The following is a 24,657-nucleotide window of genomic DNA, read 5'->3' as shown; positions in this document are numbered from 1 at the left end:
AACTTGAAATTCTACATAAATGTAATCAACAAATTTGTTGAAACAAGGAGAGACGCTTGCCTTTTTTAGTTAAGCTAGCCAAATATGGTTCCCAACTGCAAATGTTGGAACTCCTTTGGGCCTGTCTCAGAGGGGGGCATTAATGGGGGGAGAGCCTTGGCAGAGGGTAGCCCCACTAACAGTTACAGCTCACCATGTGAATTCCTTGGATTGTTCCACCCATTGGTCATCAGTTTGGCACTGGCTGGGAGAGAAGAAGACATTCTGGAGTGCACAGAAAATATCTCAGTGAAAAGTCAACCTGTAGTGCAGGGTCTCCCAAAGTTGGGTCTCCAGCTGTTTTTGGACTTAATCCCATAATCCCTGCCTCCTGGTCCTGCTAGCTATGAATTATGGGAGTTGTAGTCCAGAACATCTGGAGACCCAACTTTGGGGAACCCTGCTATAGCAGAACATAAAATTTCCATTCTAGGTCAGACTAATCTCCCAAGCTCACTCAGCATCATTTGTAGGATCCACAGGGAAGTTCACAAGCAGACGTTGAGGGTAACAGCCATTTTCTACTGAAACTCCTTATCTGGTAACCAGTGGCACAGAGTCTTCAAAGCTGCAGCTGGAGCTGAACAGATCTCAGAAGTCCTACAGCTAGGCTCTCTTCTGTAAGAGAACACACACAAACCTGAATCTCCTGCAGTCTTTCCACTTTCAGAGGCTTCTGCTGTGAAATATGTAGGAGGACAGAACGATCTGGTTCCAAATAATTAAAGCTGCTGTGGTGGCTTTCATAGTGCCAAGGAGTAAATTGTATCTCTATCTCTGTGCAACTTGGATGATCAATTAAAAATGCATGAGAGCGATTACTGCCGCAATTCAAAAAGTATCTGTTTGCCACAAATCTCGGTGGACAAGGCCAGAGTTAACATCCAGAGCCATGTTTCATTATTCATAAAGCAGATGTAAACTTGAATGCTAGTCAATTGACATGTTAGTGCTGTGATAACATTTGCATTTCCGTAATTATGGGCAACCTGGTTTTTTAAAAAAACAACTGTGGGAGTTTTTGGATGGGTTTTTTGTTCATTCCTTCTAACAGGGAAATATTAACATTTACTTTCCCACAATGGAGGATTAGAGGATGTTGATCTTGGATGAGGAAGAGCTGAATTTACAACAGCTCTCAGCCAGTGCCTCAGGGAGTGATCTTAGATAAGATGGCTTTATCTCAGCCTCCTCTCATGCAAATCTAACTCACAGGGTGGTTGGGACAAATTATGAGATAAGAGCAGCACACCAAGAGGAAAACAATGGGCATTTGTACTGACTGACAACAAAGACTCATAAGAAATGTCATTGGTACACAGCCCTACAGGGGGAAGGAATTGCCACATATATGATTAAGCTGCTATGGTCTTTAATCTTCATTAGCTTGGCAGAGATTTGTTGAGAGAGATAAGAGCTCCAGCTGCTGTGTTGTGTGGATGGCATTTTCTCTCAGCTTTGTAGTGGAGTAGGAGGCTCAGTTCGAGACACGGGTGGCACTGTGGTGTAAACCATTGAGCCTTGGGCTTGCTGATTGGAAGGTCGGCGGTTCGAATCCCCACGATGGAGTGAGCACTTGTTGCTCTGTCCCAGCTCCTGTCAACCTAGCAGTTCAAAAGCACATCAAAGTGCAAGTAGATAAATGGGTACCACTCCGGCGGGAAGGTAAATGGCATTTCTGTGCACTGCTCTGGTTTTGCGGCTTAGTCATGCTGGCCACATGATCTGGAAGCTGTTTGCGGACAAACGTCAGCTCCCTCAGCCAGTAAAGCTAGATAAACGCCGCAACCCTAGAGTCATTCGCGACTGGACTTAACTGTCAGGGGTCCTTTACCTTTACCTTTCAGGAGGCTCAGTTGATTTCTTGGACAGCGGGAGCAATGGTGTTCTGCGATGGCTCAATACTGCAAGTTTTGTCAGCTTGAGGTGTTAGAGGACTGGTCCAACCTTGTATATGATTCTTATGTTGGGTAACCCAATGTCACCTAGTTGGCTCCATGGAAGATCCAAGGCTTCCAAACCCAGTTCTCTCCAGCCTAAGTCCAACATGTTAACCAGTGCACCAACCTTTGCCAGCTCCCTATTTTCCAACTGTTGGCCGATCCTGACAAACTGAACACTCCCAGGGTGCCCAGCTATGGCAGCTGTTGCAATGAACTCCTCCAGTCCAAAACTAACTGCAATACTGCTGTTCTCTTTATATGATGAAAAGTATTTGGTGGTCTTTTAGGTTGGAGTCCCATAACACCTTATTTATTTAAACACATTTATTGTGGCATAAGCTTTTGTGGATATCTGTCATCAGTTGCACAACATGTTATGCCTAGTTGCCAGGTGTATATGGATGGGTGTATTGTGGGGGTGGAGAAAAACAGACAAACACCATGAAGTGCAAAAGAAAAGAAAACGAAACAGGACAACTCAGCGGAAGTTTAAATGTATGCACAAAGTATAGTGACTATTCAAACCAGTATGTTTCAATATGAATCGAATCAAATGTCCAGTATTATGACATAGTTTTGTGCTGCCCTTTCAATTTAACATTTCTTTGTAGGAGAATTGAACTTTTTGGTGATACAACAGGAGGTATTTATTGGCCAATCTGTATAATGGGAAGAGATTAGAGTCTCGAATAAATGCTCTTGCCAGTTGAGGAGCTAAAGTGATGGGAACACTCAAAAGAAAAAGTTGTCCTCAAACCGTTGAGACTTAAGCTTTTCATCTTGAAAGTTTAGTGAGTGTGTATAGTAGTATAATAGTGATGACAGAACCTGTACGTGTGTGTGTGTGTGTGTGTGTTTGTGTGTGTGTGTGTAGGCACTCCTGTGTATGCAGATGCAAGGACAATCTCTCAAAAAATGGAGGGTCAGAAGGAAATAAAATCCATTTGAGAGCTGGCACTGCATTGCTCCAAGTAGTGTTTTAATGAATGAATCCGCAACAGCATTAGAGGTCTACTTTGGCAGAATGCTTCCTGTGGGAAGCCCCAGTGTGCCATTCACTTAATGTTTGGAAGTGTTTACCGATTCTTTTCTCTCCCTCTCTCTCATCTTTTTCTCTCACCCCATTTGAACAGAAAGAACGAGAGAAGGGCTCCAATCTGGCATTCATGTTTCGGTTGCCCTTTGCTGCTGGTAGAGTTTTTAGTATCAGTATGTTGGACACCCTGCTGTATCAGGTATCGTGAAGGACAGAATTTATTCCTTTTCTGAATTCATACTAGCACCCCAACCCCATACTAACATCATAACTCAGCGGTCTACCCCAACATCGGGATCTGTGACATTGTGCCAGAATGCTAATGCCATTTCAAAATGTCACGCTGTTCACCCTGAGAAAGCGAAGAGACAACAATAACAAGCAGTTTATTGCATGCTGCAAAACATAGAAGAAAAGCTGGTACTTCTGGGATGGGATTGGTGTTGAGCTGAGAACAGCTAGCTAGCTACCCATCTCAAAAGTTATTACGCCACTACAGACCCGGCTGCATTCATAGAAGAGGAAGAAGAAGAAGAGTTTGGATTTGATATCCCGCCTTTCACTCCCCTTCAGGAGTCTCAAAGCGGCTAACATTCTCCTTTCCCTTCCTCCCCCACAACAAACACTCTGTGAGGTGAGTGGGGCTGAGAGACTTCAAAGAAGTGTGACTGGCCCAAGGTCACCCAGCAGCTGCATGTGGAGGAGCGGAGACGCGAACCCGGTTACCCAGATTACGTGACTACCGCTCTTAACCACTACACCACACTGGCTCTCATACAGCCCATCACATACTAATAATTGTATGTTGTGTAGTAGATCATCATACACAATACTTTGTAGAGTTTATGCTGAGTGCTAGCCATTATCTAAAAATCCTTGATATCCGGGGGGGGGGGGGGATTGGAGATGTGATGGAGCCTAGGATTGCATGCATTGCTATTGTCCCCATTCTTTGAGGGAGCATGGCAAACAATTCAAAAGGTTGCTATGGACAAAGAAAAATGTGTTTCTGCAAACACATTAGTTGTATAAAGCTCTCAGAAAATAAGTGCATCATTAGTTGTGAAGCTGGTCTTCCCTCCACAAAGTAAATATCCACTGCAAAAAAAAAAAAGCAATATATGTGTTTACCTATTCTGTTTAGGAATGTTGATTACAATGGTACCTCTGGTTAAGAACTTACTTTGTTCTGGAGGTCCGTTCTTAACCTGAAACTGTTCTTAACCTGAGGTACCACTTTAGCTAATGGGGCCTCCCGCCGCCTCTGCCACGCCGCCACCGCACAATTTCTGTTCTCATCCTGAAGCAAAGTTCTTAACCCGAGGTACTATTTCTGGGTTAGCAGAGTCTGTAACCTTAAGTGTTTGTAACCCGAAGCGTTTGTAACCTAAGGTACCACTGTACTCTGATATATACTAAATAAGTTTTCTTTTTAAAACTTGCAGTCTTTTGTTAAAGATTACATGATATCTATCACAAGACTTCTGCTGGGCTTAGATACTACACCAGGATCTGGTTTTCTTTGTTCTGTAAGTATTTTTATTTAATCCCATATAATTAAGTTTGTTGGTACTTTGGTTGTTTCTTCATTTGTTTTTCATATTGCATTTTCTCCCTAAGAGTAGCTGTCTGATTGCTTTTGGTACAGAAAACAATATTAACAAAAATAGGTGCAAGGCATTCATTTTTGCTTAATGGCAAAGCAGCAAATTGGACTTCCTCTCCTTCTCCCTGTGTGCTCTTCCAAAACTGTTCTCTGAAGCATATATTGATTTCAGGGGGTGGGGACAATCCCCTACATTGCACAGGTAGAAGTCCTTTCTGCTAACGGGATGACTTCATCGGATACAGTCTCGAGTGCTTTATGAGGCGAAGGGATTTATAGATACTGATCCCATACATGAAAAATTGATCCAGCAATTATTTTTATTAATATTCTCCAGATGGTGCAAAGTTATATACAGTTCTGAATTGATTTATCTACAGAGTCTACAGAGATAGTGTAGCCTAATATGTATGGTGACCAACTGGGATAAGTCGTTTGTATGCTGCAACAATTGTGTTAATATATCATTTGAGTAAATAAAACGTCTCCAAACAGTCAGACTCTTTTTGTTGCTGCTGTTGTATAGATGAAAATCACAGAAGATGATTTGTGGATCAGAACGTACGCCAGGCTCTACCAGAAGCTTTGTTCTTCTACGGGGGATATTCCTATTGGAATCTATAGAACCGAATCGCAGAAACTTGCAACGTCTGAGGTATGGATGGGTTACAGACAAGTTCTGATCAGGAATGTTTCAGAAACGTTACTCAAGTAATTGGCAATGAACTGTGACAGAGTGGTTTCACTTAACAATGTTTTGCTCACCTTTCTTTCTTCTCTGATTCACACTTTATGCTAGTTTCATTTGCACCCTATGCAGTGCTGTTTTGAATCTATAAACGTAAAATGTGAGAGGGAGTCACACATCTACAAACATTTTGAAACATGCAAAACTTCTGTTGCTCCTGACCCTTCTCCACTATGTGCTTAGAGAATTTAGTACTAAAGTTGGCCCAATATCCCACACATGTCTTGTAGTAGTTAAGTTCCTAGCGATCATTTGGGGAGAACATAATAATAATAATAATTTATTATTTATACCCCGCCCAGCAGATTAGAGGTGAGAAACTAGCTATTTTTCATTTTATTATTGCCACTGCATTGCGTCATCATCCAAAGACACACCACACATTTGTTATGCCATTGGTTGTGCTTCTTCAACTTCTCCATCGCAAGTTTAAAACTCTTTCACATGTGTCACTGCAACCTGAATCAAAGAACTGTCAAAATGCAAGGGGTACAAAGTTCATTGTAATAAAACCTAGAGACAGATCTACATTACAAGAATCATGAGAATTGCTTCTGGCAAGATCTCTGAAAGACCAGTACATATGTTTATGTTTGCCTGCAAAAGTGTGTGCCAAGGAAGGATGCAAATTCTGACATAGAGAAAACCAGCCCTGATACTTGGAAACAATTTGCTTGATTGCAGATCTTCAGCTTTGTTTCATTCTAGGGATACGTAAAATTCTCCTGGGATACGTGAAATTCTAGGGATACGTGAAATTCCTCAGATACCGTACCTTTACCCAAGCTACAACCTTCTGTTTTGCCTTAAATTTAGTTACAGGGAAAATTCAACGACAGCTTTATAGCTTTTAACAAATTCAGCAATCAACACTTATGAGAATTTATTATTTTATAACTGTGTAACCCTGAGGAGTGCGTTAGTAATTTCTGTTGAAATCATAGGCTATGATTTTTGTTGGAATCATATATAATAATAATAATAATAATAATAATAATAATAATAATAATAATTTATTTGTACCCCGCCCATCTGGCTGGGTTTCCCCAGCCACTCTGGGCGGCTTCCAACAAAGATGAAAAATACACTAAAATGTCACATATTAAAAACTTCCCTGAACAGGGCTGCCTTCAGATGTCTTCTGAATGTCAGGTAGTTGTTTATCACTTTGACATCTGATGGGAGGGCGTTCCACAGGGCGGGCACCACTACCGAGAAGGCCCTCTGCCTGGTTCCCTGTAATCATAGACCTCTTGTAGCTGGAAGAAATCTCAGTATCATTGCTTCAGTTTTGTGTGCTGAATAATAATTTTGGCCTGGTTCAAACAGAAGGTAAGGTAATGGAACTATGTAAGAAGAATTAGATCTTATTTGCCTGGAGCACTATCTTATTAGTTGGTAACTTATATTAGCTGTATTGACTGGAAAATACTATGGTATTAAAATATGACAGTGCAATATGTGAAAACATGGATTAGGCTCACATTATCCTTATGTATCAGAAACACTTATTTGTAGATGTGGGTGGTGCTGAGGGTTAAACCACAGAGCCTAGGACTTGCTGATCAGAAGGTTGGTGGTTCGAATCCCTGTGATGGAGTGAGCTCCCGTTGCTCGGTCCCTGCTCCTGCCAACCTAGCAGTTCGAAAGCATGTCAAAGTGCAAGTAGATAAATAGGTACTGCTCCGGCAGGAAGGTAAACGGCATTTCTATGTGCTGCTCTGGTTCACCAGAAGTGGCTTAGTCATGCTGGCCACATGACTTGGAAGCTGTACGCCGGCTCCCTCAGCCAATAAAGCGAGATGAGCGCTGCAACCCCAGAGTTGGCCACGACTGGACCTAATGGTCAGGGGTCCCTTTACCTTTACCATGGAACTTAATTGAGGAATCTGTTTTCTCAAAACCTTGTGAAAATGTTAAGTAATTCTACACTTCTAAAGCATGAGAAACAGCTTGTAAAGCATAGGTCTATTCACTTAAGTCCATTTTTGTTTAAAAAATTAAGTAGTCCTGCAGTACACCTCTGTTTTTGTTATAATTTACAGTAAAATAAATTTGCACAAATTTTCTGGTATGCAATTGGCATGAATGTATTTCCAACAGCATAACATGCAACTCTGCCATTTATTACATTCTTAGTTATATTCACATTCAGTTATGATGGCCATTAGGCCCATCGTTACTTAGAATCCACAATTTTTCATAATGCGAATTTGTGGAACACAAAATGAAAGTTGAGGATATGTAGGGTTTTTTTATTTTGTTTTTATTTTAAAGAGCGAGAACTTTCTGTGCCTTGAGAAGTCACTAATCAAGTTATAAAACAGGAACATTGCATAAACATTATCTAACACAAAATAATAGGGATTAAATATTTTGTTGCTTGGGCTAGGGGTGGTGTGAGACTTGTTCTGGAAAATTTTGCCACAAAAAAAGCTGGTCCCATTTTGAGCTAGCTGCACCTCTTTCAATCTGGGCCTGACTCAAAATGAAATCCAATTTTCTGTCATGGCTTCCCTGATGTCATTACATTTCTGGGACTTGGTCCAAAGTCACTTGGCTTAAAATGGAACCATGTGTACATTTTGCAGCAAAGGAGACCCCTTGCAGGACATCTGGTGTCGATCTGAGCCCATCCTCAGACAGATGGAGGGAGCCGGTAGGAAAGCAAGGAGTGGCCCATCACTTGGGCTTATCAGGTGTTAATACTGAACTTTTGACAGAAATGCTTGAAAAGCTCAATTGATTTTGGGAGTGAGCAAGGGTGGCTTTGTACATCCCTGACTTGTTCTGGCCAAATGTGTACTGGTGACACCAAACTAGTTTGTTTGCTGCTTTTCTTTAACAGGATAGTCAGATAACAAGGGAAAATGACAAAGAGAAAGTTAGATGGGAAAATAGCACCTGGAGAGAGATACTGTAAAAATAATAGTAATCAAATGTGGTTTCTATTTTGCAGGTTAGGATTAAAGGTGAGTCTCAGCTCTGTAATGGTTGAAGACTAACCATTAATTGACCAATTTCTAATAAATATTTTATTCACTCAATATAACTAAAGTCTTTGTTTGAGATCCACAAATCTGGCTTTAGGACTTCATATAATGATGTCCATTGACTTTTTTGCGGGGAGGGTTTCTACATTATATATGTACTTGAGTTACATGGAGTGAATAGAATGTTTTTATATATCTATAACTTACCTTACCAAATAGGATGGTCAAGGGCAACTTAGGAAACAATTCCTTATGTGAGTCCCACATTCATTTGTTCAAACGATTGCAAATTGAAATTGCAAGAATATTTTACACTACACACACAGCTAGCCATGCATTTATTTGTACAATCCCAATATTGTGATCACTACAAATTGTCTGTCTGTATTCATTGTTTGGACACTTGTTTGAATGGTGTTCTGTTTTCTTTCCCCTTCGCCTGACCCCCCTCACTTTGTATCAGTCTCGAGAAATGGCTTCACAAGTAAGTATTTGTCAAATGTTTCCATATGCCCAGTCTTGGCCTAGGCCAGGAACAGCTTACCCTGGGGGGGGGGCTAATCTCCCCATCCAAGACCCCACCAATTTTGTCAGCAGTGACAGAAATATATTAGACACAGTACTGTTGTGTCTGAAGCCCAGTGCCCTATTGTGGCATCTCCTTCCAAGTTATCAGATAAATTATCTGATGAGAGGAGAGGGTTCAATAACACCTCCTCTTCACCTGGTATATATAGGTCAGCTGAGAAGGTGGAGGCCCTGTTTATGTATGTGTGCAAGCATGTGTCATGTGTGTGAGAGTGTGTCTGTGATGTGAGAGTGTGGAACAGCCACTCCCTTTCTGGTGGCCCCCAGAGAGTTGGCCATGGGTGCATGCCAGCCTTGAGCTAAAGAAAGAAAATAGTGAGCTGTTAGATGAAAATCAGAAATCACAGTGAATCAATAGTACTTTTTGTATAGGTAAATTAAACAATTTCTAGCCAAAGATAATACAAATTGTTTAAGGGTCCAACTTAAAGTGTTGTTTTTGACCTTTAAAATCTGTGAACCGCCCTGAGACCTGCAGTTATAGAGCAGTATATAAATTTTATTTATTATTTTTAAGAATTGCTTGGAACCACAAAAACTAAGGGATCACTTTCCCCATATGAAACTTTTCAGATCTGGATAATGTCATCTGAGTCCCGTTTCTGTGAGCTACCTCAGATGTAGGTTCAGAGGGTGATAATGAGAGAACAGACCTTTTCTGTAGTAGCCTCCATTCCTTGTTTATGGAATGCTCTCCCCAGAGTGGCCTGCCAGGCACCAACTTTGTAATCATTTCAGCACCGGGCAAAGTTGTTTTGTTTTTCTGGGCATTTGGACAGTCCCTAGGCCACCATGTTAAATTGCTGTATTCTTTTGTATTCTTTACTTGCGGGGAAATCGCTTTGGGACTTTTTAGTGGAAAGTGATATACAAATTTAATAAACCGATTTAAGGGGATGTGTTAATACTGCAATCTAGTAATTGCATATAGTCCTGATTGTGTATAATACAGACCACAGAGCATTCCAAAATGAGACATTCTATCTAGTGGTTTTATAGAATTATGAATGTTGTGTGCATTCGTTTCATTTATAATATAAGCCAGTCCTCAGAATTATATCACACTCTGAATGTGACCAGGGAACTCTGTCCCATATATCATCACCTATGGGAAAACGAAAAGCATAGGAATTCATTGAAACCTTATTGCTCTTGTATTATATAGGTTCTCCTATTATGAACACACACCCGATCAGTGATAACAAAATGCCATGCCTGTCATTATATTAATATATCATTGTGAATGTGGAAATTGTGCCGAACTGGCCTATGTTCATGTACTATTGTAGCTTCCACTCTGTTTTGCCCAGTGCTTACTCATTCTGACCCTCACATGGAATAGTAGATACATGAGCCTAAGGAGCCTGTGCTCACCAGCTTCTTTGATCTCCTGATGCAGCAAAGGCTTAGAGCCAGGGCAGTTGGGCTGTGCCATTTGGCTGTGGACCTTCAGGGGCCCAACGTAAAACTGAATCTGGTTCTGCAACAGGTTCAGGGATCTGAATAGTCTCCCTCTGATGAACAAACTTCTAGCTTGTTCCATTGTTTCCATTGCCATTTCTCAGACTCTGGTTGCTGTGAACCTATTGCACTTCTATGCTGAATGCAGATGTGTTGTTGGAACAGGCAAAAGTAAAAGTGAGGTGCAAACCCAATCAAATGAATATGTCAAAGTATTTGGCCTGATAGCCTTGGTGAGATTTAGCTATCACCTTCATGTTCTGCCCTTTATTTTTCTTCTGCATACTCTTTCACCAACACCATGCATTTTGTGCAATACGGCCTTAAGTGATTCCATCCCAACCAAGTTCTTCCTCCAATTGTCTAATGTTTGGTCCAACGAGTTTCCCCAAAGAAATTCATAGCTTTTCTTTTGCATGATTCATATCATGGGTTTCCTGTGCCAAGCATTGACTGTACTGAATAGTGGAACTGGAGGCAGGGAAATGAAAGGGAGGGAAGAGGCATTGTCCTGAGTTAATTTTTTAAAAAATGATAAATGGGAAAAGCATTTTCAAAAGGATTTAATTTCTTGAATGTTTTGGTGTTGTTTTTAGTCTCAAATTTCCATCAGTGTGGAAGAATGGGAGGACACTAAGGATAACAAAGAACCGTTTAACTGCCGTAGCAACCATCGTAACTCAACATCGAGTGATCAGTCAGACCATCCTTTGCTGCGACGGAAAAGTATGCAGTGGGCTCGGCGGCTGAGCCGAAAAGTGCCAAAGCACTCGGGGAAAACTGCAGAGAAAATCAGTCAGCAGAGAATGAATCTTTACAGAAGGTCAGAAAGGCAGGAACTTGCTGAACTGGTGAAAAACAGAATGAAACATTTGGGACTTTCAACAGCAGGATATGGTAGGACATTCCTCTCTAAAGATAGATGCAACTTTCATTTTATGTATCAATGCATTGGATGAAAGAAAGTGGTCGCATTCCCTTGCCAACGGCTCATCAGCGAACTTTAGAAATTGTGGGATAGAGAGCAGACCCTCTGATAGATAAATAGCTCTAGAAAGCAGGGAATAGGTACAAATGGATAGTTCTTTCAGTGGAGAGAAATAAGGTCCCATAAAACTGTGTATTGCGGCAGGTGCTACTTCATTTCTTCATTTTTCTGGAATTAGTGATAAGCAAAGAAATGGCCAAGTTTTTTGAATACACCAAATTATTCCGGTGAAAATCCAAGCAAAATATGTTTCTTGTTAAAAAAATAAAGATCTGGCGAATATTTCGAATTTGGTAGCCACTTTCAAATCATTGCTAGGTTTCTGTACAGGGTCATCATTTTTCTTTTTAAAAACAAACATACAAACAATTTATTTTTTTTTACTAAAATGCTTATAAAAGGATCAATGATAATTGGTTAAATATAGCTTTTTCAGTTCATGTAATTATAAGAGCTGGAAGGGACCACGAAAGTAATCTAGTCCAGAGGTTCCAAATTGGTGGTTTGCAGACCCCCCCCCATGTGGTCTGTGGCACTATTAATATAACAAAATCTACCACAGAGATAGAAAAAAATAAAAAGTAGGGGGTCCATGGCCTGACTTTTGAAAAACAGGAGGCCTACAGTACTTAGCTAATTGGGAACCGCTGGTCTAGTTGAATCCCCTGGAATGCCGAAATATTTTGCCCAATGTAGGGCTCAAACCCTGAGATTAAGAGTCTCGTATTCTACTGACTTTCAGAAGCTATCATGCTTTCATAAATAGTATAATAGAGTAATATTCAACCATTTCAGACCAGGACTTACCGTACCTTTTGTTCCTCCGTGCAACACAACGTGGGACATACTTTCATTGATGATCAAATATTTTATACAGTAGTACCTCAGGTTAGGGATGCGTGTGGCGCTGTGGGTTAAACCACAGAGCCTAGGACTTGCTGATCAGAAGGTCGGCGGTTCGAATCCCCGTGACGGGGTGAGCTCCCGTTGCTTGGTCCCTGCTCCTGCCAACCTAGCAGTTCGAAAACACATCAAAGTGCAAGTAGATAAATAGCTACTGCTCCAGCGGAAAGGTAAACGGCGTTTCCGTGCGCTGCTCTGGTTCACCAGAAGCGGCTTAGTCATGCTGGCCACATGGCCCGGAAGCTGTATGCTGGCGCCCTCTGCCAATAAAGCGAGATGAGTGCCGCAACCCCAGAGTCGGCCACGACTGGACCTAATGGTCAGGGGTCCCTTTACCTTAGGTTAAGAACTTAATTCGTTCTAGAGGTCCGTTCTTAACCAGAAACTGTTCTTAACCTGAGGTACCACTTTAGCTAATGGGGCCTCCCACTGCTGCTGCTGCTGCGGCGCCGCCATACCGTTGCCGCCGCACCACCAGAACACGATTTCTGTTCTCATCCTGAAGCAAAGTTCTTAACCCGAGGTACTATTTTTGGGTCAGTGGAGTCTGTAACCTGAAGCGTCTGTAACCCGAGGTACCACTGTATTTCACTTTCACTTTCTGCTTCCCCTACCACCTCATTTATTCCTTATCTTTTCAATAAAATAAAGTGGCAGTTTTGGTATGTCTGCTTTGACCCATCATAGGTCTAAGTATGACCTTCATGTCTGAGTCATTTGAAGTACAAACCATGCATCCTTTATTATTCTCTCTCCCTCCCTCTCTTTCTCCTATAGATGAAATGAATGATCATCAAAACACTCTTTCTTATATTCTGATTAATCCTTCTCCAGACACACGACTTGAACTGAACGATGTTGTGTAAGTTGAGGACATAAAACATAAGAATTCACCGAGCTTCTAATTTGCACTTTCATGCAGCAGAGAACATTTATTTCTAAAGCTTAGCTGGGAATTCTCATTTTTTTAACATCCTCAGCTTGAAATTGGAGGATTAAGCAGAGTGAAATATTTCAGCGTCCACACACTTATCACAACTGCTTCCAGTTTGCATAATCCTGATATTTCAAGCAATAGCACCCAGCGCTGCATGTCATTTATCTTGTCTATTTACTCATGGAATTGTCATGAAGCCAAATTGGAGTGAAGGGAGGAAGCAATTCTTGCTCAACAAGCCATCTTGGTTTGTTGAAATAAATTGTGGAAGGTATGCATGATACATTGATATCAGTTGTGCTGTTACTAGCTATGATAGGGAATCATTGTGAATTCAGTTGGGAGTTTTCTTGTTAAATCTAATGACAATTGTATGTCTATATTTTTGTAGATATTTGATCCGCCCAGATCCATTGTCATATGTTCCAAACACTTCATCCAGCCGGAAAAACAGCTTCTGCAACGCCGTTGCACAGGACACCAGGGAAGAAACACAGCTTTGACGCTTCACACAGATCATTGATGAAAAGACGTTTTTATACAAATAGCTGTTTTGAAATTTAGTGAAAATAAGAAGATGGATTTATTATATCCAAGCCTTTAGGCATAATGGTCAGCTAATACACACCGGGCAACTACTTTACTGTAACCACAGGAACGATTAGGAAAAGCTGGGTCCGGTTTCAAAAAAACTAATCTGTCTTGGAGATAAAAATAACAAAGAGAGACCAAAATCAAACAAGTGTGCCCAGAGTGTTGTTCAGTGAAAGGAGGATTTTAATGGGGAATCTAAATGGATTATTTTTTCAAAGAGATATTAGAAATTAATATATTCTTTTCTTATCCTGGTTTTCATCAGCCGCTGTGGGGAAGTGGCTCAGTTCTTAACCATGCTGTGTACAGCATTCGTTATTATTTCTCTGTCCCACAACCATAAACTTCTGGTTGTTGCAGTTAAATTAAAAATCAAAGGAAGTTTCAGGCAAGTCCTAACATCTTAAACCTGGAATTCAAAGTGAATGTTCTGAAAATTCGCTGCTTGGTGACAATAACCCAGTATGCATTTCCGCTGTCTTTAAGTTCGTCGCATTTCATATCTCTCCTATAGCCTTTTTCAACCAATTTAAATTCCTGGCTAATTGAAAACATTGTTTGTTTAGATTTGTGGCCCTCAGCATTTAAAGACTCAGGGCAAATGTAGCATCACAAATAAAAATGCAGCAATCAATCTCTGTACTAGAGACTCACAGTCTAAAGGAGAGTGGTGGGCAAATAGCTCCGCATTGTTCCCTGAGTTTGGAACCCAGCAACCTGGTAACCACAGTCCTGCTTGCTGTCAGTGTACAGAGACATAGACGTTCAGAAGATTTTATCGGACTCAGGCAGAAAACTAAGCTATTTTGTACACTGGATTTGGGGGGAGTGTTTTTTGTGAAGCGCCTGTCACGAAGAGGGAAGTGCAGAATGCTTGGGGGTACCTGCTACTATAGCACTGCTGAAGTTAAATTAATGACTTGCTCAGTTCCTTGGTCACCAATTAAGGACAGGATCTTGTGCATTGTTTGAAAAAGCAAGATGTATGGAAGGTACGATAGCCTATGAAATGTTCAGACAACAGGTAGCTCAAGGTCCACAGGCTTGTAAGCTTTCTACGAAAACGTTTCTGCCAGACAACTTAACACCATGCTGCTACTGTATGGAGAAGGATTTGTCCACAAGAGTGTCATTCTGTAAGAAAACGAGAGAACAGTTTTTTCACTGGAGAAGGAGCTTTGAAAGCCAGAAGAGACCTACAGATTTTTGGGGTGGGTGGGTTTTTAGTTTTGCCTGCCCCTAGTCTAAGCTAGTAGTTAGACTATAATTTTGCTGGAGTCGTGCTCTGCAGCGTAGTTAATCTAATAATTCATTCAGCCCTAATCCCATCTAAGGCAGGCCAAAAACCAGTTGGTTAACTTTGATGTTGTTCTTGATTGAGATTTATCCACACCCATGGCCTGATTCATTCATTATTGCTACTGTAGGGGAGCTGCTTCTGTGTCACGCCAGTTAATGTCTTTTGGTTTGGACAGCTTCAGATGCACATGTTGAAGCAACATGAGAATTGTGAGGTTGTGTCAGATTCTCATATTTTTTTCAGTCTTAAATTTAGTTCTCCACGTTTGTGATTATTTATTATTTTAAAAGAGCCACCATGAAAATTCATCAGCGTTTTGATGCAAATTTCTCCTAATATACACAGGTTTGTATGCAACTTTGCCTGCTATATACATTTTTGCAAAGCAATTTCCCCAGATAAACTGCATTTTGTATGTTATTTTCACTAATATATGCATTTTTAGGCATACTCTAGTATATGCATTTTTGTACACATTACTTGGATGGAGAAACTGCGTAGCAAAATTCGGGGAGGTATGAATTCAAAGGATGACTGTGTGTCGGCTTGTATACTGTTTCAGAAAATGCAAATTAGGCAGGTTCGTCCTTAAATGCAAGCTGAAACGAATTTCTTCCCCATCCCTAAGTATAAGTAGGGATGTTTATATATTTTTTACTAAAATAACAGGAGTACATACATATTACTACACAAAGAACTGTTGGGACATGAGAAATGGAGTAGGTTAGGGACAACGTCGCCTGTTGTTTGAAGTCCTTATTAGTGTTACATGTATAGGTCATGTTTTCTATATTGTTTGAAAGAGCTGTTATAAGTTTATGTATACAAATCAAATGACGCCAAAACTGCTCAACAAAACTATCTGTGCATGTGATGGTAGCCTACTGCATACGACAGCATTTTAAATGGTTGTAATATTTGTTGTAGGGAACCAGCTATTGTCCCAGCCATATGCACTAACAGTTTCTTTATTTCTCTTTCTTCCATGTGTCAACTTTGTGAATTAATAAAAGCCATTTTCTTATGCAGTGTCACAGTGGTAGCAACTTTTCTCACAACTTCCCCCTGCGTAGCTATGCTATCTGAAGCTCTAGTGCCCATTTCCATGTGTATAGATACAGCATGTTGCAGGGCGGAGGTCTGTGTCATGTTTTTCCAATTGTTCCATCCGTGCTAAAACTCCAGTTTGCCAGATGGAACAATACCCTCTCCATCTTCTCCTGACACCCTGAGCAAATTTCATAGGGTATGGGAAAAGAAGAAGGGGGTGGTGGAAGACCTGTTGTACAAGTGGAAGTTCTTGTACAGGGCTTTCACCTTCCACTGATTGAGCTAGTTAACCGAATGCTGCTCAGAATATTTCCCCTCCTACTTGCTTCTTGGGTGTGTGATTTGTACAGGCTGACAACAACTCATAGAAAAATCAGAGGCCCTCATGTGGCAATTAGATATTGTTATTGCTGTTTTTAAAAGATCCAATTCATGTGAATGAAACCTTTTTCCTAATTACCATGTGGGGAGGGGATGGCAAATGAGGAAGAAAAGGTTAACCTTCTGCACCTTACATGTTGTGAGCCTTGAAAAATCACCTCCACTTGTCTGGTAATTAAGCTTGCGGGGGTGACGCTCCTATTGGTTCAGATGGGGAAACAATGACAGTCAAAGAGGGAATTGGGAAGAGAAGAGACGATGGGTAGAATATGTGTAAGTGTAAGACAGACAATGTGAGATGAAGGGGTTCATGCTTGTTTTTGCATGTGGATGGGGGGATGGGGAATAATAGTGCCATGCCTTTTTTTGTAAGGGGGCAGCTGCTGGTTGTCATTGTGACTCTGAAGCCAACATGGACTCATAGGAACTAATTATGTATCCTTTGTCTCCTGGTTAAAGTGTTAGAAATTTGGTGATCCCAACATTTTCCAGGGAAATTTTGCAACTTCACTTATCCATCCAGTTTCTAACACTTCAGCCAGGAGACAAAGGATATAGAACTAGTTCCCATAAGCCCATGTCAAAATGCTGGTAAATACTATTCTCTGACCCATTTAAAATCTCAATAATTTATGGTCTGGAGAATAATATCAGAACATTTTGACATTTACTGATAAAAGTCCAAACAATTCCATTTCCAAACTATATCCATCAACAACAATTACAATGGTATGGGCAATGTTAAAAAAGGAAGGAAGGAAGGAAGGAAGGAAGGAAGGAAGGAAGGGAGAGGGGGGGAGAATAAGGCTCATGATCCTAACATTTTCCAATGAAATTTTACAACTTCACTTAAAATCTTAAGGTTTCACTTTAAATGTCTTTCATGTTTCTGAAATATCACAATGTTAGGATTTTCCCCTGGCTAAACTGGGATGTCTTCCCTATGTGTCCCCCCCCCCACATTCCAACAGCTTAATTTTGATCTCCACTCTTCCACATATCACCATTGTCAGTCCTTCTGTTTCATTCATTTACCCTGCTTTTCATTTCAACCAGTGTTAGGGAAGAGCATTTCACCACATAGATTCTTCAGTTTCCTGCCAGTCCTTCAGTTGCGCACAAGCAGAACGAATTTTCAGCAGCAGCACTTTACAGTTTCCTAAGCAAGGATAAAGAAGAGATTTGTGCTACCTTTGGTAAGGAGAGGTTTATTCATAGAGGTTCCTTCATTAAGTAATTGAGTAGAGGTGCTTGCAAAAGTGAACATCACTGCAGAACTCCCCTGCCATACCACACAACAAATTATTTTTCAAAAACTGGCCTTTTTTTCAGAAGCAGCTGTGGGAAATGAGAATCTATTGTTAGAAGTAAATAAGTTTTTCAAAAAATATTACTTGATTGGACTTGACAAAGTTTTGTGCTACCAAATAGGTAGCTATTTGCTGTCCAGATCACATTCATAATAGGCCTTTAGTTTTTAAAAGATTGTATGAAAAATATATGTGAAGCACAACATTTGACATCTGTCTGGCTAAATTGCATGAAAAATCGAACCCCCACCAATTCCGAGAAAGATATAGCAGCTTTCAATTATTTAGAAGAGGAACAGAATGCTTATAGGAATTGGACTATTTTGTTGCATATTCATGATGCTTTAAAATGGTTATTGCTCCCAAATTTGCAAAAGGAATAAAATATCCGTCATAATATAAACTAGCCTTGGGTGAATTTTCCACCCCCATCCCACTTAATTCACAATTCACTCATTCATTCCAAGCTTCTGTCTTGAAAATGCAAGGAAATTTCTCCCTCCCTCTCCCTCCCTCCCCCCCTCTCTCTCTCTCTCTCTCTCTCGTGCTTTCCTGGAAATTTTCTCCTACTCCATAATGTTGGGGCATACACACACATTTATTTACTTAATTTTGTTTTAAATATTCCTGCTCCTCAGCCAAACAATGCACCCAGAGCAGCTTGACAGAACTGTCTTTGCCCTTGTTGCAATCTAAAAGATGAAACAAGAGGAAAAGGGATTGCATAACAATTGAATAAGAACGACAACACAGGTGTGGGTGAAAGGAGGCCACGACTTTTATTGACTACAGTGAGTAGTGACTATGTTGGTTTACTGCCTGCCTCAGTGCCCAGCAGTCTCCTTGCCTGAGCTGACAGAGCTAGTCTCGGAGGCCATGTTGAGGACTTCCTGACTGCTGTTTTGGGGGAACTTCAACATCCATTCCAAGACAACTGGCTCTGGGGTGGCTCGGGACTTCATGGCTGCCATGTCGACCATGGGGCTGTCCCAACATGTCTTCAGCCCAATGTGCATGGCAGGCCACACTCTGGATCTTGTATTCTCAACTGGGCAGAAAGAAGGTGATATGAAAGTGGGGGGATATTGACATAAATCCCTTGTAATGGTCCTATCACTTCCTGCTGAGATTTAGGTTTTCAGCAACTTTCCCCCTCTGCAGAGGTGGGGGACAAATTAGGACAGCCCGCCCTTGGAGGCTGATGGATCCAATGGGTTTCCACATAGCTCTGGAGGATTTTCCAACTGATATAAATGATGCTGCAGTTGAAGCCCTACTCTCTTTCTTGCCTCGGTCATGGACTGGATGAAAGCCAATAAACAAAATTCAATCCAGATAAGACTGAGACACTGTTAGTGGGTGGTTCCCTAGACAAGATGGATGGGAAGTTGCCTGCTCTTGATGGGGTTACACTTCCTCTGAAGGAGCAGATACATAGCTTAGGGCAGTGGTTCTCAACCTGTGGGTCCCCAGATGTTGTTGGACTACAACTCCCATCATCCCTGACCACTGGTCATGCTGGCTAGGAATGATGGGAGGTGTAGTCCCATCTGGGGACTCACAGGTTGAGAACCACTGGCTTAGGGGGACCTTTGCTGTCACTTGATGCTCAGGTGGCCTTGGTGGTACAGAGTGCCTTCCATCAGCTTTGACTGGTGGCCCAGCTTTGCCCATATCTGGACAGGGAAAGCTTAACTTCTGTTGTCTATGCTCTGGTAACCTCTAGGTTAGATTACTGAAAAGCGTTTTATGCAGGGCTGCCTCTGAAGACGTTTGGAAACTTCAGCTGGTTCTGAATTTGCTGGCCAGGGTGCTACCTTGCAGGGTACAAGGTGATTCGAGCATGCAATGCCACTCCTGGCCTGACTGTACTGGGTGCCAATTATTTTCCAGGCCCAATTCAAAGTCGTGGTTTTGACCTACAAAGCCCAAAACGGCTCAGAACAAAATACAGTGGTATTTCCAGTGGTTCTGGAGGTCTGTTCTTAACCTGAAACTTTTCTTAACCTGAAGCACCACTTTAGCTAATGGGGCCTCCTGCTGCTGCTGCGCCACCGGAGCACGATTTCTGTTCTCATCCTGAAGCAAAGTTCTTAACCTGAGGTACTATTTCTGGGTTAGCGGAGTCTGTAACCTGAAGCATATGTAACCTGAAGCGCATGTAACCCGAGGTACCATTGTACTGTATAAACTTGAGTATAAGCCGACCCGAATATAAGCTGAGGCACCTAATCTCAGCACAAAAGCTTATTGACTCAAGTATAAGCCGGTTCACCACACCACAAACCTGGTGGTGGCGGCAGCAGCAGAGGAAGAACAAGCAGCCTGAAAGGGCTGCTTTTGGCTGCACGTTCCTCCACCGTCACGGCTGCCAGCGGCAAAGGTGGTGGAGGAGGAAGGAGCAGCCCAGAAGGTCTCCTTTGGGGTTGCTCGTCCCTCCTCCACCACCTCTGCCACTCACAAGAGCAGACATAGGAGCTGCGGTTGGGAGAGGCACAGCGCAGTGCCTCTCCCAACCGCAGCTCCGGTCCATGCCCTTGCGAGAGGCAGACGGCAGTGGCGGAACCAGCAGTGAGAAAGGGCTCCTTTAGGGCCGCTCGCTTCTCTGCCGCTGCCGTCCACCTCACTCGAGTATAAGCTGAGGGGGCTTTTTCAGCATAAAAATGTGCTGAAAAAGTCGGCTTATACTCAAGTATATACGGTACCTCAATGACCTCCTCTCCCTATATGAACTAACCCAGACCCAGACCCTGTTCTTGTCGTCGGAGGCCCTTCTTCATGTGCCTTCTCCACCAGAGGTCCAGCACAAGAATGGGCCTTTCCTGCAGTGGCTCCCTGTTTGTGGAATTCTCTCCCCAGGGAGGCTTGCCTGGCACTTTCCTTACATATCTTTGGGCACTAGGCGAAAACTTTCCTCTTCTTCTAGACCTTTGGCTCATTAAACAATTTATGGCCTTTTAAACTTTTTTTGGGGGGGATTATTGTTTTCGTTTGTTATGTATTTTTGTGTTTTTGTTTTGTAACGCCCCCCCATCCTCAGATGAACAGTGGTATAGAAATTCAATAAAATAAATAAAGTGACATTGGCATGACATTGAATCAGGGTCCCTATCCTGTAAGACTTCCTGTCTGAAGATCAATACACCATATCTGCTAGGTCCTTTCATCTGGTCAGCTCCGATGGTATTCCCATACCTGAAGACCCCTTAAGAAGACTCCCAGTGATGTTGGGAGTTGTATGGACTCAGAACACCAGCATTCCAGGTGATCCCATGTTTACCATTAATAACTGTCTATACCCAACTACAGGGAGGCGGGTGCTGCTATGGGTTAAACCACAGAGCCTAGGACTTGCCGATCAGAAGGTCGGCGGTTCGAATCCCTGCAACGGGGTGAGCTCCTGTTGCTCGGTCCCTGCTCCTGCCAACCAAGCAGTTCGAAAGCACATCAACGTGCCAGTAGATAAATAGGTACCGCTCTGGCAGGAAGGTAAACAGCGTTTCCGTGCGCTACTCTGGTTCGCCAGAAGCGGCTTAGTCATGCTGGCCACATGACCCGGAAGCTGTACGCCGGCTCCCTCAGCCAATAAAGCGAGATGGGCGCCGCAACCCCAGAGTCGGTTACGACTGGACCTAATGGTCAGGGGTCCCTTTACCTATACCCAACTACCTTTGATCCACCATTTTCTTTTAAATAAGCAACCTAATACCAGGCTAGGCCTTGTAGCTAAGGACTTACTTGCTGAAAGAACTCTTGCAAAGAGAAGCATATTCACAAAAATAACTCTGTCGTGTAGCATTAACATAGCACACAATCGATCCAATTAGCGATTCTGCTGCCATCTAGAATTTTTGCATATTCTCGTTAATTGTGAATTCAATCCACATGAGGGGTGGCTTTTTCTTTTTCTTTTTTTGGCGTGAACAATATGTCATTATAGCCTCTGAAATTCCTCGCAATTACAACTCAGAAATACATCCAAATGAACTATCCAAAGTTCTGTTCAGTGTTCCAAATTTGAAGCATCCCATTTTAATGCATCAGGAGGTTCTTTTGTATTGATTTATTTATTCGCCTCATATGCATCTCGTACTCTTTACTTCTCTGGCTAGCATGGCAGGGGCTCAAGCCTGCCAAGGTTCAGACTGCCAGGCTGAAAAACATGTGGCAGCTACTGGCCTGTGCACAGTGCTCAAATACTTGACACGGACTGTTTCTGGTCTGTCACTTTAGCATTTATTCCGCTTAAGTCCATCCTGTCCCATTTCCACATTAAAATGCTTTAAAAAAACTGCAGGAAAATTTCTATGTAAACACATAGGTAAAGGTAAAGGGACCCCTGACCATTAGGTCCAGTCGTGGCCGACTCTGGGGTTGCGGCGCTCATCTCGCTTTATTGGCCGAGGGAGCCGGCGTACAGCTTCCGCGTCATGTGGCCAGCATGACTAAGCCGCTTCTGGCGAATCAGAGCAGTGCATGGAAATGTCATTTACCTTCCCGCCGGAGCGGTACCTATTTATCTACTTGCACTTTGATGTGCTTTCGAACTGCTAGGTTGGCAGGAGCAGGGACCGAGCAATGGGAGCTCACCCCGTCACGGGGATTCGAACCGCCGACCTTCTGATCAGCAAGTCCTAGGCTCTGTGGTTTAACCCACAGCACCACCCGCGTCCCTATGTAAACACATACTTAAGAATTTATTTATTTTAAAGCATTAAAAAATTAAAAATCTCCAAGTGGTATGGAAGATAAAAGCAAGAATATCATTTAAACAAACAACAACAACATAAAACTAGAAAAAGAAACAATACTATAAAAGCTTATAAAAACAAATTAGGAACTCAAGCAAATGAAAACCAGGTACTGAACTTCATGGATCAAGAGAAGCCTGAGGGTTGGGGGGAAGACAGGTATTTACAAGGCATCTGATGCCAGTGATGGTTGATGCTTCACATATTGGAGAGGGGAGGGTATCCTGCAGTGCAAGGGCTATTATTGTTGTTGTTGTTGTTGTTGTTGTTATTATTATTATTAATAATTTCTGCAGCCACTCTGAGCGGCTTCCAGCACATATAAAAACATAATAAAATGTCAAACACTCAAAACTTCCTGAAAAATAGTGGAAAATGCTAGATTTGGGGTCAGAAGAACAGGGATTTACCCAGAAGGAGTGCAGAACACACATACACGTGCTTTTGACTCACCAATCTGTAGCCCCGCTCTCTGTAGGAAGGTAGAGATGGACACCTCACCTATCATTTGGTGTTAAAGCCAGACAGCCACCAACTTGCTTTCTATGTGCTTAACACATGGATCTGCCACTGTTACATTGTGCTGGGCCCTGATTTGTCCAAGATCGCCAAACAGGTGAGTTGCAAAGGAACCACTGACGGAATCCATAAATATTCAGGGAAGCCAACACATTTGACACATCTGCTGAACCACGCTGCTTCATTACAGGGCTAATTACCCTGGAAATGGATTTTGCCTGCTTGAACAGATGACTGCCTCTTGGGCACACCCGGCAATTCCAGACTTTATTTAGCTGCCTGACAGGAAGGACCCCTTTTCAACCTTTTAAAAGGCATTTTGCACATTTACACCCATTTAACATGTAAATTATGTCCCTCTCAAATGTACAGCACATGCATAGGTTAAAGCCTATATTGATCTCCCCTTTGCATTCTACTCTCTGTTAAACTGTTTATTGAGGTCAAGCTGAGATCAAGCAACAGAAATGAAAACGTTAGGTCCATGAATGGTTTAGTTAACCTTGAATTATGTACACATGTGACCTAGTGCAGATGTTATTTAAATGTGTTGATGGTGCAAATCAAGGATAATCTTGATGGGCACAAGAACATTTCAGGAGTTTGAGTACATGGCAAATGCAAGGGCCAATTGTTTTATTAGGCATTAGTTGATTGGTAGTATCTTAGCTGTAAGATCAGGTATGGGTGACTTGTTGGTGCCTCCAGATGTTGCTGGATTATAGCTTCTACCATTCAGGACCACTGGATTTGCTGGCTGAAGCAACTCAACAACATTTGGAGAACCATCATTTTCTCCAGTGAGGTCCACTGAGGCTTCTTCTTCTTCTTTGGTGATCACTTGTAGCCAAGTAAGATTGTCTTCCATAAACATGGTTTTAACAGTGAGCCTGTAAGTGACTGTGGAGGCCAATTCTGGATCCACATGTCTTTCCACAGTGGGGACATAGGCTTCTCGTGGGAGTTGATCACGGTGAGGGTTTGCCAAGCGTGCCTTCCTCTTAGCACATTTCTCCCTTTCATCCTGATTTCAAAGCCCAAGACACCTTTGGTAAAGGCTGTTGGAGCACTTGCAGGCCAGTGTTTCCCAGTTGTCAGTGTTTATTTTTTTTTAGATTTGCCTTGTGAGAGTCTTTGAACCTCTTTTGTTGACCAGCAGCATTATGCATTACCCACATTTTAAAGTTTAGAATAGAGTAGTTGCTTTGGAAGACGATAATCAGGCATCTGCACAACATGACCAGTCCAACGAAGTTGATGTTGAGGAATCATGGCTATGACACTGGTGATCTTTGCTTTTTCCGGTACACTGGCATTAGTTTTCCTGTGTTCTCAAGTGATGTGTAAAATTTTTCCGAGACACCGTTGATGGAATCTTTCGAGGAGTTGGAGTTGGTGTTTATAAGTGGTCCATGTTTCACAAGCATACAGTAAGGTTGGTAGTACAATAGCATTTTGGTTTCCCTGCGAATGTCCTGGTCCTCAAAAGCTCTGGACTTCAATCGGAAGG

The 24,657-nt window shown here is 42.1% G+C and overlaps 1 protein-coding gene across 8 annotated transcripts in view; it reads left to right on the top strand.

Moving 5' to 3' along the window:
* The window catches only part of KCNT2 (potassium sodium-activated channel subfamily T member 2), a 244,870-nt gene extending 228,710 nt beyond the window's left edge, over positions 1-16,160 (top strand). For 5 of the 8 annotated variants that reach the window (XM_082225442.1, XM_082225437.1, XM_082225438.1 and 2 more), the window contains 7 exons: positions 3,116-3,217; positions 4,464-4,547; positions 5,151-5,279; positions 8,829-8,849; positions 11,011-11,311; positions 13,083-13,167; positions 13,634-16,160. In XM_082225442.1, the coding sequence (XP_082081568.1) occupies positions 3,116-3,217; positions 4,464-4,547; positions 5,151-5,279; positions 8,829-8,849; positions 11,011-11,311; positions 13,083-13,167; positions 13,634-13,745 (834 nt within the window). In that variant the 3' untranslated portion in view covers positions 13,746-16,160. The remainder of the gene's footprint in view (positions 1-3,115; positions 3,218-4,463; positions 4,548-5,150; positions 5,280-8,828; positions 8,850-11,010; positions 11,312-13,082; positions 13,168-13,633) is intronic. The other 3 variants (XM_082225441.1, XM_082225439.1, XM_082225436.1) reach the window with 1 other exon arrangement.
* The last annotated feature ends 8,497 nt before the right edge of the window (positions 16,161-24,657 follow it).

The sequence above is a fragment of the Podarcis vaucheri genome (genome assembly GCF_965113315.1).
Source record: "Podarcis vaucheri genome assembly, chromosome: 6".
NCBI lineage: Eukaryota > Metazoa > Chordata > Lepidosauria > Squamata > Lacertidae > Podarcis > Podarcis vaucheri.
The sequence above is the reverse complement of the archived record's forward strand: the minus strand, read 5'-3'. Positions and strand labels throughout refer to the sequence as shown.